The sequence below is a fragment of the Labeo rohita genome, unplaced genomic scaffold (assembly GCF_022985175.1).
Source record: "Labeo rohita strain BAU-BD-2019 unplaced genomic scaffold, IGBB_LRoh.1.0 scaffold_477, whole genome shotgun sequence".
Lineage (NCBI taxonomy): Eukaryota > Metazoa > Chordata > Actinopteri > Cypriniformes > Cyprinidae > Labeo > Labeo rohita.
This window is the reverse complement of record NW_026129397.1, coordinates 1-19,022: the sequence shown is the minus strand read 5'-3', so window position 1 is coordinate 19,022 and position 19,022 is coordinate 1. Positions and strand designations below refer to the sequence as shown.

Sequence of the window (19,022 nt, the reverse complement as noted above, 5' to 3'; positions counted from 1 at the left end):
GTAAAAAAAAATGCACCTGTTAAATGGTTAACGGTAAAATGCCGTAGAATTTACAGTGAACAGTGAAATTTACCGTAAACTGACATTCACAGAATTCCCTGTGTTACTTTTTTTTTTAATTTGATGTTTTTTTGTTGAAATATCCCTTTCTTCTTATTTTTTTCTTAGCTGTTTTGTACATTAGGGTTCTATTCTAATGTTACCATGATGGTGTTTAGTGTTTGTGTGAATGACACCTTCTATATGTTAATATTTAAAAGCTGTTTGTGATGAGCTTTGGTTCATCATTTGACTTTCTCATCACCACCTGCTTTTGGTGGTTATCAGTGTATTACAAAGGTACAAAACAGATTTCAGTATTTCAAAAGGTTGGTACATTAACATTATATCAGTTAATGAAATTACGGTATTTACTTGTAAATTTAAGTGAAAACCGCAAAACATAAAATGTTGCTACCGTATTTTTTTACGGTAAAATTCCGGCAACCACAGCTGCCGTTTTTTTACCATAAATTTTACAGAATATTTTTTTGCAGTGTGAATAGTATTTAATGTAGCCTGATTTTTTTTTTTTCTAGTCTAAAGAAGTAAGAGGGATTCTGTTCACCTTCCTCCAACCATCTTTTCCTAGACCTTATAAAGGCTCCTTCAGCCTTTTTTTTCATAGATGTTGTCTAATTTACTTTGTAATGCTGCCATATTTGTTTATCTATATCTGAAAAGTCTTTAGACCCTTTATTTAGGAGTGAGGTAATTCCGAATGTAATTGTATCTTCCTATTCTATATAAAGTTTAGTAAGATGACTGCCTCAAATTAAAAAAGTTCCCAAAATGTTTCAAAAATGCTTAATGAGGCATCTATTATAAAAATCTATTATTAATTGCCTGGAAAAATCAATATTACACCAAGTATATGATTTTTTTATTTGGATATTTTTGCCTCCAGATGTCTATTAAGTCATATTTCTCCATAAAGGTTTTTAGTAGCAAGTTACATGGAACTTTCTTTGGTTGCATACGATCTAGCATATTATCTGGAGCAATGTTAAAGTCTCCTCCCATACAAATTATACCAGACGGATATTTGTTTAGCCAAAAGACAATTTTGTTTTCTATCGCCTCAAACAGAGCCCTGTTTTCATTTGAAGAATTGTAATCATACATGTTTATCAAAAAAAATTAAAATATTACTAGTGTAGAGAATCAAAAAAATAAAATGCCCACAAGGGTCACAGTAATGATGTAGAACATCACCAGCAAACTTGTTTGGTGTTAAAACACCTGCCGAATGTTCAGATCCGTGAGAAAACCGTGCATCACCTCCCCACTGTGATTTCCAGAAGTTACAGTCATTAACAGTTGAGTGAGACTCTTGAAAGAAACAAAAATCAGTATTGTATTTCTTCTCAAAAAGAAAAAGAGCTTTATACGCTTCACAGAATTTCTCAGACCCCTGGCATTTAGACAGATAACAGAAATAGAAATAATGATCAAGTTACAGTAAGTGCAAAAAGAGCACAACAAGTAGTGAGTGCAAATCTGAGAAACGTAGCTCAGCTAAACATACTGAGAAAAAGTCCTACCATCAAGGCATGACAACTGGTTGCCCAAAAAAATACATTAACAAAAACACGAGCCGTAACAATGCCAGAGCATCATCAGTAGATGTGATTGTAGCTGGTAATCGAAAACTTAAATGAAGTTCGTAAAGTTCGTAGACGATAACCAGGTCTGCAAAAGGGAGCTATGTTCAAAAAAAGAAAGTCTGAGTCTTCATTTTTTAAATTTATTTTTCAGCATACGCAGGCAAACGTATTGCAATACCATTAATGAAGGCACGCGCGCCCACATAGTATGCAGCTTTTCCAGCTGCGTGTGCTTCTTCTGACATAGGCCACAGCTTCTTTCATTTTTCTCTGTCCAGTGGAGTAAGGTCTTCCATGAACCGCAACCTGTTGTCTTTCAAATAAGCCGAAGACTTTGCTGCCTTCCACACAGCATCCCTGACAATGAGCGATGTAAACTGTACTATGACAGCACGAGGGACAGACTTGCTGCCAATTTGATTCTGCTTTTTCCCCAATCTGTGAACTGAGTCTATAGCAAAGGAGAATTTGCCCTTGCCGTCAGGATATATTTGCTCACACATGCGAATGACTTCATCCCTGATGTTCTCCTTTTCTGGGACTCCTCTCAGCCGAAGGTTCCAGCGCCTCAAGTATCTTTCCAGGTCAGCGAAACAAGTTTCACACGTCTCAATTCGCTGCTCCCCGAGTTGCAACCGAAAAGTTAGGTGGTCAGCTTTCACATCTTTGACTTCAGCAGAGACAAAGTCCACAGTCTTTTTCAAGCCCTCAATTTTCATAGCGTTAGAACTTACCAACTTTCAAAGAGAATCAGAGCACTCGTTGATCAGTAATGAAATAGATGACAACATCACGACCACATCTTCCAAGGTTCCCATTTTCCCTTTCTTAGAGGCAGGCTTAGTTTGAGTGTCGGGAAGATGAGTTGAGCAAAGAGCATCCAGAGTATTACCAAAACCGGTATCAGTAACAGCAGAAAGTGCGTAGTCGTGCATATCTACAGATACATCCATCAGACTTTTCCACCATTCTATTAATTTTTCAACACTTTTTATTTATGCCACAATTACATCCTTAATAAAGCACACAACGGATGCGTATGGTAGCCAGTTGAAAGCAGACAGTTTACGCAAGTTATATTATTTTTTGTCAGCAGAGCTACCAAAAATTATCTTAACATGCTGCCACCCAGAAAATGTCTGACTTGACAGCTCCGTTTTCAACTCTGCCCCCGACTGCTCTCGGCTAATCTCGATGATCGCCGTCTGTAGCTTCAAGTCGAACACACATATTGAAGCACTGTATCGGAGCTTGATTAGTTTTGAGAAAAGCACATGATCTTTAACATTCGAAGCTTCAATAATTTGAAAACCATGTGACTGCTTCAGTATCTGGTTCAAACTAAAGTGAACCTCAGTGCCGATTCCTTTATGTTGTATTACATGTGTTAGCATTGCTTATTTATCTATTTTTTAATAGTAATTTATATATTGAGGTGAAAAATTAACTTTGCCCGTGAAGTAACAGTCTAAAGAAGTCTGAGGCACAGGTAAAATAAGCACATCATAGATTCAATTTATGAATTTATGTTTCATTTATTTGACTTATTTTAGTGCTAGTACACCGACACAAATGAATGACTTTGATAATGACCATTATTTATATACGATCAAGTAAAACAAAAATTCATTTGTAGAACTAGATGTGAAACCAGCGGCTGGAACACAGCACTTTGGAAGGTGTTATTCACATTATGAGCTGTTTTGAAAAGCTTCGAGTAATGAACCTTTTTCTGATACAATTGTGTTGCAAGCTTGACTTTGCCATCACTAGTAATCATGTGACTGCCATAATTTCATGACACTTTGTACATCAGATATACATGTGCAGAAATCTTCAATGACATTAACCATGTTTAATTTGACAGCATTCAGCAATTTCTTAAATTAGCAAAGTATTGTCTTGTCAATTAGTCTCAGCCTCAAATGGCACACAAATCCTCTGATGAATGTTGCAAAAACTATACACCACTAACACTTTCCAGGAGTAAGGTATGGAAGCCAGTTTCCACCACTAAAAAAAAAAAAAAAAAAAATATATATATATCATTTTAAATGAGTCATATCCTCTGGGTCCGAGTGCAGTTATTGTAGACAGATTAATCCTAATAAATATACGGCTACAATTGAAAGCATTACATTAAAATACTTAAAACAGTGTATTCACCATGTATCTTCTATAACGGGAAAATCATATCATTTTTATGACATAATATGTCGTTTTAACGAGAAAAGATCTTGTTATTATGACATAGCTGAGTGGAAAAAAAAATATGTGTGTGGCACCATGCTGTAAGAATCACGTCTGGTGGTTTACTATGGTGCTTTGCCAGAAAGTGTCGCAAATGAAGAGAAGCAAAAGTTAGAATTGCCTGTTATAAACACACAGTTGCGAGTTATAAAGTCAGAATTTCGAGTTATAAAGTCAGAATTGCGAGATATAAAGTCAGAATTGCGAGATATAAAGTCAGAATTGTGAGATAAAAAGTCGCAATGGCGAGAAAAAAAGTCAGAATTGTGAGAAAAAAAGTCAGAATTGTGAGATAAAAAGTCGCAATTGCGAGAAAAAAAGTCACAATTGGGAGAAAAAAAGTCAGAATTCTGACTTTTTTTCTCGCAATTTCGACTTTATATCTCGCAATTCTGACTTTATAACTCGCAATTCTGACTTTATATCTGGCAATTCTGACTTTACAACTCGCAATTGCGACTTTATATCTTGCAATTCTGACTTTATATCTCACAATTCCGACTTTATATCTTGCAATTCTGACTTTATATCTCGCAATTCTGACTTTACAACTTGCAACTGTGACTTTATATCTCGCAATTCTGACTTTATATCTTGCAATTCTGACTTTACAACTCGCAATTGCGACTTTATATCTCATAATTCTGACTTTATAACTCGCAATTGCAACTCTATATCTCGTAATTCTGACTTTATAACTCGCAATTCTGACTTTATATCTTGCAATTCTGACTTTACAACTCACAATTGCGACCTTATATCTTGCAATTCTGACTTTATATCTCGCAATTCTGACTTCACAACTCGCAATTGTGACTTTATATCTTGCAATTCTGACTTTATATCTCGCAATTGCGAGTTTATGTCTCACAATTCTGAGAAAAGAAGTCAGAATTGCGAGATTGTATCTCGGAATTCTGAGAAAAAAAGTCACAGTTGTGAGATAAAAAGTCACAATATTTTTTTTTTTTTTTTTTTATTTAGTGGCGGAAACGGGCTACCATAGTTAGGACTATAGTTGGCCTAATGGCACTTTTTCAGAACCTATCCTGATCTGATACCAAAAAAATTTGAGTATCGACCGATACCAATATTGATCCGATACCAGCACAGTTTTTTCAGTGTAGAATTTCTGTTCTCAGTGTGTGTTGACCTGATCATCACTCTTTTGTGTGTTACACACAATCTGCTAAATATAGACAACTTCATTACAAAGAAAAATATCATAATCTATGACAAAAATACTGTTGTAAACTAGGTTAGTGGATCATTTAGTAGCAAAAGTTTATAAAATCTAAAGTTTCAGTAAAAAAAAACATTATTGAACATTGTGAATAAGTGTAGGACTAAATCTTGTAAAATGTTACACATTGCTTTTTGTATTGTTGTAAAATACATTTATGAAAAACAAATAATATATTTATATATAAATATGTACTATCAATTTAAAGGCATTTTTTTTTCAAATGTATAGCACAGTAATGAAGCAACAACATATGTGTCACACCGTCACACCTACCTGACCCTGGACCAGTCTCCACCGAACGCACGCAATCACCCGCACCTGATTCAGCACCAATCACTCGCTCGCAATCACCGGACTACTAGCACCTGGTCACAATCAGCAGCTCCCTTTAAAAGGATCGCTCAGCCATTCATTCGATGGCTGAGCTCAAGGTTGATACGTTCTGTCATTCCTGGATCATCTGCCTGCATGTCTACTCGCGTGCCCTTTTGAAGAACGAACTTTGTCTGCCTTGCTTCTCGAATGAATGCCTTACAGATTGAGTATACTTCTATTATCTGCACTAATACTTACCTGGACATTTACCTACAGAGAACCTGTGTGATTTGTGATCCTGTTGACATCTACCAGCACTAATACTCACCTGAACACTTACCTGCGGAATCCTGTTTGATTTGTGATCCTGTTGACGTTTACTTGCTTTAATACTTACCTGGATATTTACCTGCAGAGAACCTGTTTACGTTGAGTACATTAAATAAACTCTCTTGTTATACTTTACCCCTTTTGTCTGTTGTGACTGAGCGTGACAGAAGCTCAGCCCAGCAAAAGACGATTCTGACAAGAAAGCAGCATGGAACGGGAGGAAGCCGCGGCGATTGTTGGGCCTTATGCAACATTTCTACAAATCTTACATGAGGTACGCTCTGCTCAGCCAGTTTCACCGAGCCCAGTGGCTCGCCCCCTACCTTTCTCTGGTGACAATATCTCCTGCGATGGGTTCTTGTTACAATGTTCTCTTTATTTCGAGGCACAGCCCGGCCAATTCCCCACAGATCGCAGCAAGATTGCCCTGATTATCACGCTATTAACGGGACGAGCCCTGCGATGGGCAGAGGCACTATGGACCTCGAAAAGCCCTCATCTCGGGTCATTGGATCTGTTCCTGCAACATTTTCGGCAGGTATTTGGTCAACCTGTCACTCCGATTACCGTACAGGAAGAACTGCTGCAACTCCATCAGGGCAAACTACCTATACATGAGTATATTCTGCGTTTTCGTACTCTCTCCCTCACAAGTGGTTGGAATGATTCCGCTCTGCTGGCCGTGTTTCGTCGAGGTCTCAACACTAACATTCGCCAACAAATGGCCATCTATGAGGATAATGTGGGACTCGATGCATTCCTCAAGAGAGCAGTAACTATATCCCAACACTTAACCGCTTGTGAGACACCAGTCGAATCCGCCCCATCATGTACCTCCACAGAGGAGCCCATGCACACTGATACTTATCATTTAACTGCTCAAGAACGCACCAGACGGCTTCAGGGAGGCTTATGCTTGTACTGCGGTGCTCCATCTCACCTCCTTCTACAATGCCCAGTCCGTCCTGCTAAATCCACGGTGAGTGTGGGTCATGTAACGAATAATATGCATACCATACCACTTATTGATGCTGTACTTATCTCTGAGTCTAACTTCCTCCCTGTGAAAGCATTAGTAGATTCAGGAGCGGCAGACAACTTCATTTCCTCACGCTGTCTGGAGGCATTGCAGATCCCTAAACGCAAAAGCACCATCTCTTACCGTATCACAACTATCCAAGGAAAAGCCCTGGATGCCCGACCCATTAATTCCTGTACTCACCCTCTGACTCTTCAAATAGGTTGTTTCCATCAGGAGTCCATCTCTTTCCTAATTCTGCCCGAAGCCACTGTGGACATTCTGTTGGGACGACCATGGCTAGAGCAACATAACCCACACATCCGCTGGAGCACAGGTGAAATTCTGAAATGGAGTAACCATTGTCATCATCACTGTCTATCGTCCCTTCCACAGCGTAAGGTGATCTCCTGTTATTCAACCACTATCGAAAGCCCAGAGGTGCAGCTGGAGATTCTTATTCCCCCGGAATATGCAGAATTTCAAGATGTGTTCAGCAAAACTGCAGCCACACAACTACCGCCACACCGAAGGTGGGATTGTGCTATAGATCTAGTGCCACATGCCACTCTACCCAAAGGCAAGGTATACCCACTCTCTTTACCTGAACGAAGGGCTATGGACGAATATGTAGCGGAGGCGTTAGCGCAGGGTTTTATCCAACCATCCACGTCACCCGCCGCCTCTAGCTTTTTCTTTGTGGCAAAAAAAGATGGAGGCCTTCGGCCATGTATTGATTACCGAGCCTTAAATGAGCAGACAGTAAAATTTGCATATCCCCTTCCGCTCGTTCCATCCACCTTAGAGGAATTACAACAAGCCAAGATTTTTAGTAAGCTAGACTTACGGAGTGCCTATAATTTAATCCGTATTCGTAGTGGTGATGAATGGAAAACCGCCTTTGTCACCCCTAGTGGCCACTACGAATATCGGGTTATGCCGTATGGCCTAGCCAACTCACCCTCCATTTTTCAAAATTTTATGAATGAGATCTTCCGGGATATGCTACATCAATTTGTGGTCGTCTATATCGACGACATTCTCATTTATTCTAATGATTTGTCCTCTCACATCTCCCACGTCAAACAGGTTCTCCAACGACTCAGAAAGTACCAACTTTATTTGAAAGGAGAAAAATGTGAGTTTCATCAGGACCGAGTGCAATTCCTGGGCTACTACATCTCCCCAGAAGGTATTGAAATGGACCCTAAGAAGGTGGCTGCTGTACAGGACTGGCCCACACCCACCACGGTCAAAGAATTACAACGCTTCCTGGGGTTTGCAAACTTTTATCGACGCTTTATCAAAGGATATAGCCAAATTACCTCTGTACTCACCTCTCTCCTTAAAGGAGCCAAGAAGACTATCACTTGGACCTCTGCTGCACAAACGGTCTTCACTCAACTCAAATCTGCCTTCTGTACCGCACCTGTTTTAAAACATCCTGACCCGAATTCACCATTCACTGTGGAGGTTGACGCCGCTACCACCGGCGTAGGCGCTACTCTATCCCAGTGGCACGGAGATCCGCCTATTCTGCATCCCTGCGCATACTTCTCAAGGAAGTTATCCTCAGCGGAACAGAATTATGATGTGGGAAATCGTGAGCTGTTGGCAATTAAACTAGCCCTTGAAGAATGGCGCCATTGGCTGGAAGGAGCACAATTCCCATTCACTGTAATTACCGATCATAAAAACCTGCAGTATCTGCAAGGAGCCAAACGGGTAAATCCACGCCAAGCGAGATGGGCACTGTTTTTTACCCGGTTTGACTTTCACATCTCCTACAGACCAGGTACAAAGAACACCAAGGCAGATGCTCTGTCCCGTCTTCACCAGCCAGACCCCATCTCTAATGAACCTGAAACCATCCTACCTCAGTCAGTCTTTCTCGCTCCCATTCAATGGTCATGGGATGACCAGATCCAGGAAGCCACACGTCACGAACCAGCTCCACCGGGAGGTCCAGAAGGTAAACAGTACATACCATCTTCTCTCCGTCACTACCTTCTGGACTCTTTTCATACCTCTCCAGGTTCCGGGCATCCAGGCGGCAAATGCACCCTCTCGCTCCTCCGCAATCATTACTGGTGGCCGCAGATGACTCGTGATGTGTACCGCTATATCCGAGGATGTGTCGTCTGCGCCATAAACAACACCTCTCGCCGCCTGCCCGAGGGTAAGCTGGTTCCATTATCCATTCCGCAACGGCCTTGGTCCCATATAGGAATAGACTTTGCTACTGACCTGCCTAAGTCTGATGGTTTCACAACCATTCTAGTGGTCGTAGACCGCTTCTCAAAGGCCTGTAAACTAATTCCCTTACCGGGGTTACCCACAGCCATGAACACTGCTCAGTTGTTGTTTTCTCAGATTTTCAGACATTTTGGAATCCCTGAGGACATCGTCTCGGATAGAGGGACTCAATTCACATCCCGGGTATGGAGGGAGTTCTTTCGGTTACTCGGGGTGTCAATCAGCTTATCCTCGGGGTACCATCCAGAGACGAACGGCCAGACAGAACGAAAAATCCAAGAGATCTGTCGTTACCTCAGGTCCTACTGCCATAACCATCAGGATTCCTGGAACCAGTATCTGCCCTGGGCCGAATACGCTCAGAACTCATTAAGGCAAGAAACCACAGGCTTAACACCCTTTCAATGTGTTCTAGGTTATCAGCCACCCCTCTTTCCCTGGAATGATGAACCTTCCTCGGTCCCAGCGGTAGATTACTGGTTCCGGGAGAGCGAGAGGGTGTGGAACTCAGCACATACTCACCTACAGCGGGCAGTTCGAAGGCACAAAAGGTGGGCTGACACTCGCCGATCCCCGACACCAGAATACCAGCCGGGCGAGTTAGTTTGGCTTTCCACTCGGGATATCAACCTTCGTTTGCCCTGCCGCAAGCTGAGTCCAAAGTTCATTGGTCCATTTCCAATCATACGACGTCTAAATGATGTCACTTATGAACTGCAACTACCACCCCACTACCGCATAGCACCCACCTTCCATGTATCACTGTTGAAACGTCACTTTAATCCTACGTTTCCTCCCTCTGCAGACCACCCGGAACCCCCTCCTCAACCCGAAATCGAAACCACTGAAACCATCTACCGAGTCCAATCACCCGCACCTGATTCAGCACCAATCACTCGCTCGCAATCACCGGACTACTAGCACCTGGTCACAATCAGCAGCTCCCTTTAAAAGGATCGCTCAGCCATTCATTCGACGGCTGAGCTCAAGGTTGATACGTTCTGTCATTCCTGGATCATCTGCCTGCATGTCTACTTGCGTGCCCTTTTGAAGAACGAACTTTGTCTGCCTTGCTTCTCGAATGAATGCCTTACAGATTGAGTATACTTCTATTATCTGCACTAATACTTACCTGGACATTTACCTACAGAGAACCTGTGTGATTTGTGATCCTGTTGACATCTACCAGCACTAATACTCACCTGAACACTTACCTGCGGAATCCTGTTTGATTTGTGATCCTGTTGACGTTTACTTGCTTTAATACTTACCTGGATATTTACCTGCAGAGAACCTGTTTACGTTGAGTACATTAAATAAACTCTCTTGTTATACTTTACCCCTTTTGTCTGTTGTGACTGAGCGTGACAATATGATAGATAAGATGAACAAGACAGACCATTAATAATTATTAATTGCGCAAAAGTATTATGCAACGAAAGGCTCCAAATACAGAGCGGCACAAAACGCTTGTGTGCAGTTGTGATCTAAAAGATACCCAGTAGAAATTAACACCATTTAGAAACAGCACAAAACTCCAGCAAGATAAAGTCATTTTATGCAAAACCATTTATCTTTATTTACAGATCAATTATAACATTATTAGGAACATTTAATCATCTTGGATTTTATCATCTTGACTGTCGTAACTGAATGTGACACACAGTTTGAATACTGAATGGAGGATGACAGACAGCCGCAGCAGAGAGTAGAGTTTATGTGAACTTAAATATTCAACTGTACCTCACATTAAACTATGAAACGGCTTCAGAACACTGCACAACAGTGCACAAAAGCTTTACTGAGATTGTTTTTGTGGCTTTCGTGAGGCTTAACAATAACACAATAGTATAGGCAGAATATCAGATTTGGATGGGTCTCGTCTGTCCGATACCCCGATCCAGATGAAAGTTATACCGATACTGAATATCGGATTGGTGCACCCCTAGTAAGGACTCATTTTGGCATCAAGTGAGGACTCCAGTTGGGCATCAATTGCAATCTGACTCACTTGTAACCTTTATTAACAAGTGTTTGTACAGCACAAGTTGATCTTTGCTTGACCAATCAGTGGAAAGGTGTGTTTCATGTCCACCTACATGTGGAGATCAAATATTATCCATTTTCTATCCCAAAAAAAAAATCAGGATTTTTTTTTTGACAAAAATGAAAAAAAAGGTGCTGCTTTCTCATATTTCTGCTTTCAGTATTAAATCAGGAAAACAAATGATCGCAATGTACACAGCCTGTTCTGCTCCACTATAAGCAGACTGAATACAAATGAAAATACTAAATCCTCTTCAATAGTCAAGGTTGAAAATTTTATAGTAATATTTATAGTAATAAAATATTCTCTCAAGTAGTTTTGGGAATATTTATGGGAATATTTGGGTCCTATTTGTTGAGTCAAATCTGAAGTCATTTCAGTTTGAGTCTGAAGTCTATTAAAATGGGTCTTGACTCTGAGTCACTCTTTGTGCCTGGTTTAATAATTGATATCTATGATATGTATTACATCTGTTTTTCAGCAATTACATTGGACACATGAGTCAAGCACTAATAACTCATCTTTAATTTTCTATATATTCTCTGCAGTGTTTCCGGCTGTGACATTACACAGAAAGGCTGTGCTGCTCTGATTTCAGCTCTGAGATCAAACCCCTCACACCTGAGAGAACTGAATCTGAGCTGTAATAAACCAGGAGACTCAGGAGTGAAGCTGCTCTCTGCTCTACTGGAGGATCCACACTGTAAACTGGAGAAACTACAGTGAGTCTCATCACATCTCAGTAACTATAAGGTTTCAAGTAAAAAGCAAAATTACTCAGATATGTTTTCTATAGCAGTGGTTTTGATTGTTGTCCTCTCACCCTCAGTCCAAACCTTTTTTTTTTTATAAATGTAAATTAATTAATTAATTCATTAATTAATTGTGATCTTATTAATTGTGATATTTTGATGGAGCCTTTTTTCAAAACCAGCACTGTAGTGTTTTTTTTTTTTTTTTTATATAACAGCTACAGTGACTGCTAGAATCTAGAAATGCTTCTGTCATTACAGCACACCAGTATTAGAGTACAATCAGGCTAAATACACGAGTCTCCTCAGAGTTTTCAGGCAAATGAATATTGAATGCAACTTCCAAAGGGAAAATATAGAAATATATGAGGTGGCAACGATGGCCTCACCAGTATGGGGCAAAATGTCCACAATATTGATACAAATATTTCAACTATATGTTTTGGATAATATCTAAGTTAATTATAAAAAAAAAAAAAAAACCTTCAGCAATGCTTGTACCATATAATACCAAAATAATTTATTTATGTTTTGATTCTGATTCTGATCATTTACTTTTATTAACTGAGTACATTGCAAATATGGATTTATTTAAATAAAAATACAGGTATGTTTTATTATAAAGAAAAAGATTGTGAAGGATTCTTACACTGCTTGAAGATCCCATAATAACTTAATATGGCTTTACAGTATCTCAATTAAAAGATTGTTTATATCTTGTGAGTGGTATCATATTTTTAAATATAATTTTTAATTAAAATAATTATGGTGATTATCTCTTTTTTTACCCCAAATACCACCTTTTTATATTCTTCAGTTATTGAAAATCTGTTGATTTAATTACATTGAATAAAAAAAATGTTAAATATTAACCATTTTGTTTCAAAACAGAAGCCTGTAATTTTAATGATTCTCATTTGCTACATAAGTCTGTAATAATTTTTAAATGTGCCTTTTACATAGGTCCATCTTTAGCCCCATTGTAAACTACCACACACAAGTCACAAAATATAAATTATCAAATTGACAAATATTTCTCCAATTAATGAGTAACAGATTTACAAGTACTCAGTGGCACCAAGACTTGAATATTTTAATCTGTTTGAAGAGTATTTATATAAGAGGGGACAGCATTCATAAATGCTATTTTACCTAATTCTGTGTGAGAGAAAAAAAAAGATTGATGTATATTTTACAAATTTCCCTGCCCTCTCAACCACCCCACAATCTTAAAAAAAAAGTAATATGTTACTCTTAATATGTGATGTGATCTGGGAAAACCAGTTGGATGTTGCACTGGGACATTTTCAGGAAATACAAAAAATAGGTCAATGTCTTTTTTTTGTTGTTGTTGTCAAAATTAGGATTTCATTACATTATTATTCTATAACATCTTGTCTATCATCTTTGAAAATATCTTGACAAAATTCACTTGTTTAGAGCAGAAAAATAGCGATTTATTGCAGCAAGCAGAAATGACTGTCTTTCTCTTATGTTAAGAACATGCTGCGGAGGTGCTTTCTTTTAACACCACAAAACCAGTTAACCTATCAAAATAAACCATGTAACATATTTAATAAAGGTGTATTAATGCACATTCTCCACCAGTCCTGTGTAAACTATGGCATGCAAAGTTTTATTTATTTATTTTTTTTAATATAGTGAGATGGCGGAGCGCAAGAGTACAACACAGTCTGAAGGAGCTGCTCACTTAACGATCACTAAACGTTGGTCTGTTTGTGTAATGATGCAGTATATTTTTCCATTCTGAAAAGAGTGTGTGTAGAGCATCCTCTCTACAAGAGAAGGTGGAATCTGAGGTTGACCGGCTTCCCTAAATGTAAACAAGGTACAGCTATCTAAACATGTTCAAAAGTTCCCCCATGATAAACAATGGAAAACTGTCCTCTTCAGGGTAACATTAGTCTGTTTGTGTAATGATGCAGTATAGCGCTGCTGACAGACAGCTCTTGTTAAACCTGTAAAGTGAAAGTGAAAGCTGTCTCAATTTAAACTCATTTTTCTCAAAATTATATTCCTGAAAATCATAACTATCAGCCAACTTAAGATAGTCATAACTTTTGTTACATTCAAGCTATGGACAAAATAAAAAAGGGCTTGAACCCAGCTTTCATATGGTATCAAAACCTAAAAAAGGGAAAATTTCACCATGTGTTGGGTTTTCCTAGATTTCATCACATTATTGCCTATATAGCACTAGAAAAGGTTTGAAGAATGAGAATGATAAACTAGTTCAGTATCAGGAATCATGTGGGTAGAGTGCATTTAAATTAGTTTCTTAGCTTGTGCTTGTGTTGGCAAGTTGAAATGTCTATACCACTGATCCTGGTGTATAGAAAACATTTTTGCTCATATAAACAAACACACAAACACACTCACCCTAAAATTTAAACACAATCTCTGAGATCATTCATGTTCTTCACTCTCTGCAGGCTGTGGGACTGCAGTATTGGAGAGGAAGGCTGTGCTGCTCTGATTTCAGCTCTGAGATCAAACCCCTCACACCTGAGAGAACTGGATCTGAGCTGTAATAAACCAGGAGACTCAGGAGTGAATCTGATCTCTGCTCTACTGGAGGATCCACACTGTAAACTAGAGAAACTAGTGTGAGTGTTATTATATTATTGAACACAATAACTGTGTGAAAATATTGGCAAACAAAGTTTTAAAGGGATAGTTCACCCAAAAATGAAAATTCTGTCATCACTTCAAGTCATTTCAAAACAGTATGACTTTCTTCTGTGGAAAATAAAAGAAGATATTTTGAAAAATGTCTTTTGTCCACACAGTGGAAAGCAATGGTACCAAAAAATATGGTTGCCAACAATATTAAAATACCATCTTTTGTTTTTCACGGAATAAAGAAGGTCAAACAGGTTAGGAATGAAAAAGAAGTAAATTATGACAGTTATTATTTGTGGGTGACAATCCTTTAAGAATCAAAATGTAAATGATCAAATACAATGATTATACTGAATGTGCCCAAAACAAATGTATATTTGTATATACACTTATAGACCATTGAACAACAAAATACAAGTGTAAGCCAAAATTAATAAAATTTGCAGTGATTAATTGGCAGTAGCTTCACCTATAAATTACTGTATATTTTATTTTTTTGCTGTATATAAAATTACAATGTAGTATAATATAATAAAATAATAATAATAAAAAAGTATAATTTGTATCCTTTTTTTTTGTTATTGAGATTTAATTGAAAGGAGTCAATATGTCCTCTAGGGGTCTCCATTCTGCAAGATAAAGAATACCTGAATTCAAAAGAGTCCTATTCCCACATACATTAGACTAAATAGATAAAAAGTGGTCTCATTTTACAAAAAAAGAACACCCTAAATTTTAACACATGGGTGGAATAATTCATAATTATTATTGTATTTGTTCATAATACATAATTTTCCAACTCTGCATTGAGCTGCCAGCTAGCACGCTAGGGCGCGGTGCACATTCCACGTTACGTCCATGTTAAGGCAAAACTAATCAAAAATGCATCATTTAGCTGCATCGCATGCATTGATCAGCGCATCTAAGACATTTTAGGGTGTTGTTTGGCCGTGCAAGCGCTCAGAAAACTAAGCGTAGTCTCATTTTAAAGATAACAACCTAATCTAAGAGTTGATATAAAGTTTTTTGCAGCTTCTTGCACACAGAAGTAGTAATTGGAGCAGAAATGTGACCTAATAGTTTGTTTGTTTACATAAGTAATTTCCATCGTCTTGATTCTATTCTATTTTCTGTAATTTGTTAGATCATTGAAATAAAGTGCATAATCATATTTTGGTGAATGAGAACTTTCATTTGATATATGACTCATCTATATTTGGGAAGTTTGAGAGGTCGTCATCACGAGGGGGGGTTTGTTTGGGGGCAGATTCAGACCTTATTATGTTATTTCTTTTGTAACATAAATGCAAAAGTGATGGGATGGATAAGAAAGTGAAACAGTTAAACAAGTCTTTATGAATTGAGACACTGACTCCTTCATTGAAATTTCTTTTTATTTTGTTCAAATTAATATATATTTTTAAAAGCCTTAAGCAATGAACATTTTGTCAGAACCACTAGTACATTACGTTTTGTTTAGTTAGTTTTAAAGTTAAATTCTTCTAATGCACTCTGAGAGTTCAAAATTTAGATCTCCAACTCTTAGTTCTTAACTAAGAAAACTTAAGTCAGAAAGAAGTCAGTGAATTGACTTGACTTGAATTGTAATATACACAGGTATATTATTTTTGCTTTACACTACATTTAATTTAGACTGCAGTAATGTTACCCATTTAAACTGCTAGTTGCCAGCAATTTATACTGCACTTTTAAGCTTTCATTTTGACGGAAACAGCAGTAGAGCTTTTATTTTGCTGGAAAACTCCAGCTTCAGTGAAAACAGGCTTCCAAAAAACGATTTGTGTCTCACTCCAAATCTAGTGAAATGCTGTAATATAAAAATTCCCAAATCCAAACCATGTATTATTATTATACGTGATATAAAACATTTTATGGAACAAACTTTTTTTCATGATTTATATCATTTTAACTAAAGAATTAATCTTATTCCAGACATTAAAAGTGCATAGAGTTATTTTTATGAAAGTTTTACCCACCTTATAAATAAGTATGCTCCCGAAAGTTTAGAGTTATGCTCCAGAAAGTTTAGAGTTAAGGCAGACATAATGTACGGTTTATCCCTGAATTGTCAAATTTACTTTGAGAATGTAATATGGTTTGATTTACAGCTAGAAGTACTAATCTAAAGGAAGATTGGTTGATTTTCAGACAGTTGTTTAATGTGTCTACAGCTGTGGTTAAAAAAAAGCTAAGGTTGCTTTTTTTGTTTAGAATTTTCAGATTGTGTTTAAAATTTATAATTGTACTACATTTAGACTAGATCTACTTTATTTGTACTTATTTCCTTACTTTATTCTGTTTCAGAAAACGTTAGATTTTTATTTATAATTTACTTATTTATAATTTCTGCACAGTCTAAGGAGCGGTTTAGGATACATTTCACTGCATGTTGTACCTGTATGACTATGTATGTGACAAATAAAGTATCTTGAATCGTGAATCTTGATTACTTTCTTTTAGAAACTGCCACAATAATCTAAATAATTTATAAAGAATTTTATAAAAATAAAGCTTTTTGAAAAAAAATATTCAAAATCTCACTGGAAATAAATCAAATTTAGATTTTCTGTCATGTATTCTAAAGGATTCATGTAAAACTGTGGATAAAGCTAAAATAATAGATTGTTTAAACAAAACCTTTTGTGGCCTCTGGTTCACATCATGAGTCAAATAATTCGACCCATGAACTTCTTAACTGTTTACTCTAGTGTAAATCATTTTAAGGTAGATCAAGTATTTGATTTTAGTGCAGTTTCAGAGGTAAATTAAAGCTGCAAGCAAGAGTTACAGCAACTTCCTTTTTCATGGCGAAACACTGAATTTGTCAGACCGCCACAGACACGCCCCTCTACAAAAACTCAAGATCTTCGCAATTTAGTGTCGCAAAGGCCTTATGATAACACTCTAAAAACTGTAGGAGGAGTTCGTTAAAGTACGAGGCCTGAAAATGGCAAAAACTGCACAAAAATCATACAGGAAATTCAATATAACAGACTTCCTGTTTGGTTTCGGATGTTCTGCCAAGAGACTTTTTTGTAGGTATAGGTGTGTTACGTGTGTACCGAGTTTCGTACATGTACGTAAAAAAACATAGCTCGAGGCGCACTCCGTTGAAATTTTATAGGTGGCGCTATCGAGTCATTTTGCCACACCCACTTCTGAAAACCATATAAGATGTAAATTTTCACCAGGTCTGACGCGTGTGCAAAGTTTTGTGAGTTTTCGAGCATGTTTAGGCCCTCAAAAAGACTTTTTACTTTGGAGAAGAAGAAGAATAATTAAAGCTGCAAGCAGCGATGGACGGGCCCTCGCACCCAGGCTCACCGCCGATCAGTGGCAAATGGTGGGCACTATGCTTTTAACATAGTAAATTTAGGAGGAATATATCAAAGTCATTTAGATGTGCCAGAATTCTTGCTGCCAGCTGGTAGCGCTATGCCTATAACTGAAAATTGGCATGCAGATGTCTTCAGGCCAGCGATTTTATCAAACATATGAAGTTTGGTGCAGATTGAACATGGCATGCTTGAGTGTAAGACATGACATATCCTGATGCCAACAGGTGGCGCTATTATGGAATATTGGCCTTTAGATGTGTTCAGGCTAGGACTCTTGCCAAACATGTCAAGTTTGGTGCAAATTGTACATTGAATATTTAAGTTAGTGTAAAACAAGAAATTTGCTGTTGCCAGCTGGTGGCGCTATGATTGTAATGGAATATTGGCCTTTAGATGTGTTCAGGCCAGGACTCTTATCGAACATGTGAAGTTTGGGGCAGATCGGACATTGTATGGCTGAGTTACAACAACTTCCAATTTCATGGCATTAATAGCATGCATTAGCACTTAGTAAGTGTTTTTACCATGTTTAGCACAATATGGCATATTTTGTTGTGCTTTTAATAGTCCATCACAGTTTTAAACATGTCACTTCCAGTTGCCAGCAGGTGGCGCTACGACTATAACCGAATATGGGATATGTGTTCAGGACATGAATCTTATCAAACGTGTGACGTTTGAGGCAGATCGGACATTGTTAGCATTATAGCAACTTTCTTTTTCATGGCAAAACATCATATTGGTGTGTTACATGTGTGTACCGAGTTTCGTACATGTATGTGAAACGTAGCCCGAGGCGCAAATTTTATAGGTGGCGCTATCGAGCCATTTTGCCACACCCACTTCTGAAAACTGTAAATTCAGATGTAAATTTTCGCCAGGTCTGATGTGTGTGCAAAGTTTCGTGAGTTTCCGAGCATGTTTAGGCCCTCAAAAAGACTTTTTACTTTGGAGAAGAAGAAGAAGAAGAAGAAATGGAGCATTTCCAATAGGGTCCTCGCACCACCGGTGCTCGGGCCCTAATAAGGCACTTAAATCTTTAGATAGTAAGAAACAGGCTGGTGATAAGTTGGATCCATGTTTTTTAAAGTTGGCAGTAGTGTTGTCACAATACCAAAATTTGACTTCGATATGATACCTGACTATAAAATATCACGATA

At 37.9% G+C, this 19,022-nt stretch overlaps 1 protein-coding gene across 1 annotated transcript in view; it reads left to right on the top strand.

Annotated features, from left to right (window-relative positions):
• LOC127160859 (ribonuclease inhibitor) overlaps positions 1-15,181 on the top strand; it is a 40,591-nt gene extending 25,410 nt beyond the window's left edge. Inside the window, exon 3 of the mRNA XM_051103507.1 lies at positions 14,314-15,181. Coding sequence (XP_050959464.1) covers positions 14,314-14,491 — 178 coding nt within the window. The 3' untranslated portion in view covers positions 14,492-15,181. The remainder of the gene's footprint in view (positions 1-14,313) is intronic.
• The last annotated feature ends 3,841 nt before the right edge of the window (positions 15,182-19,022 follow it).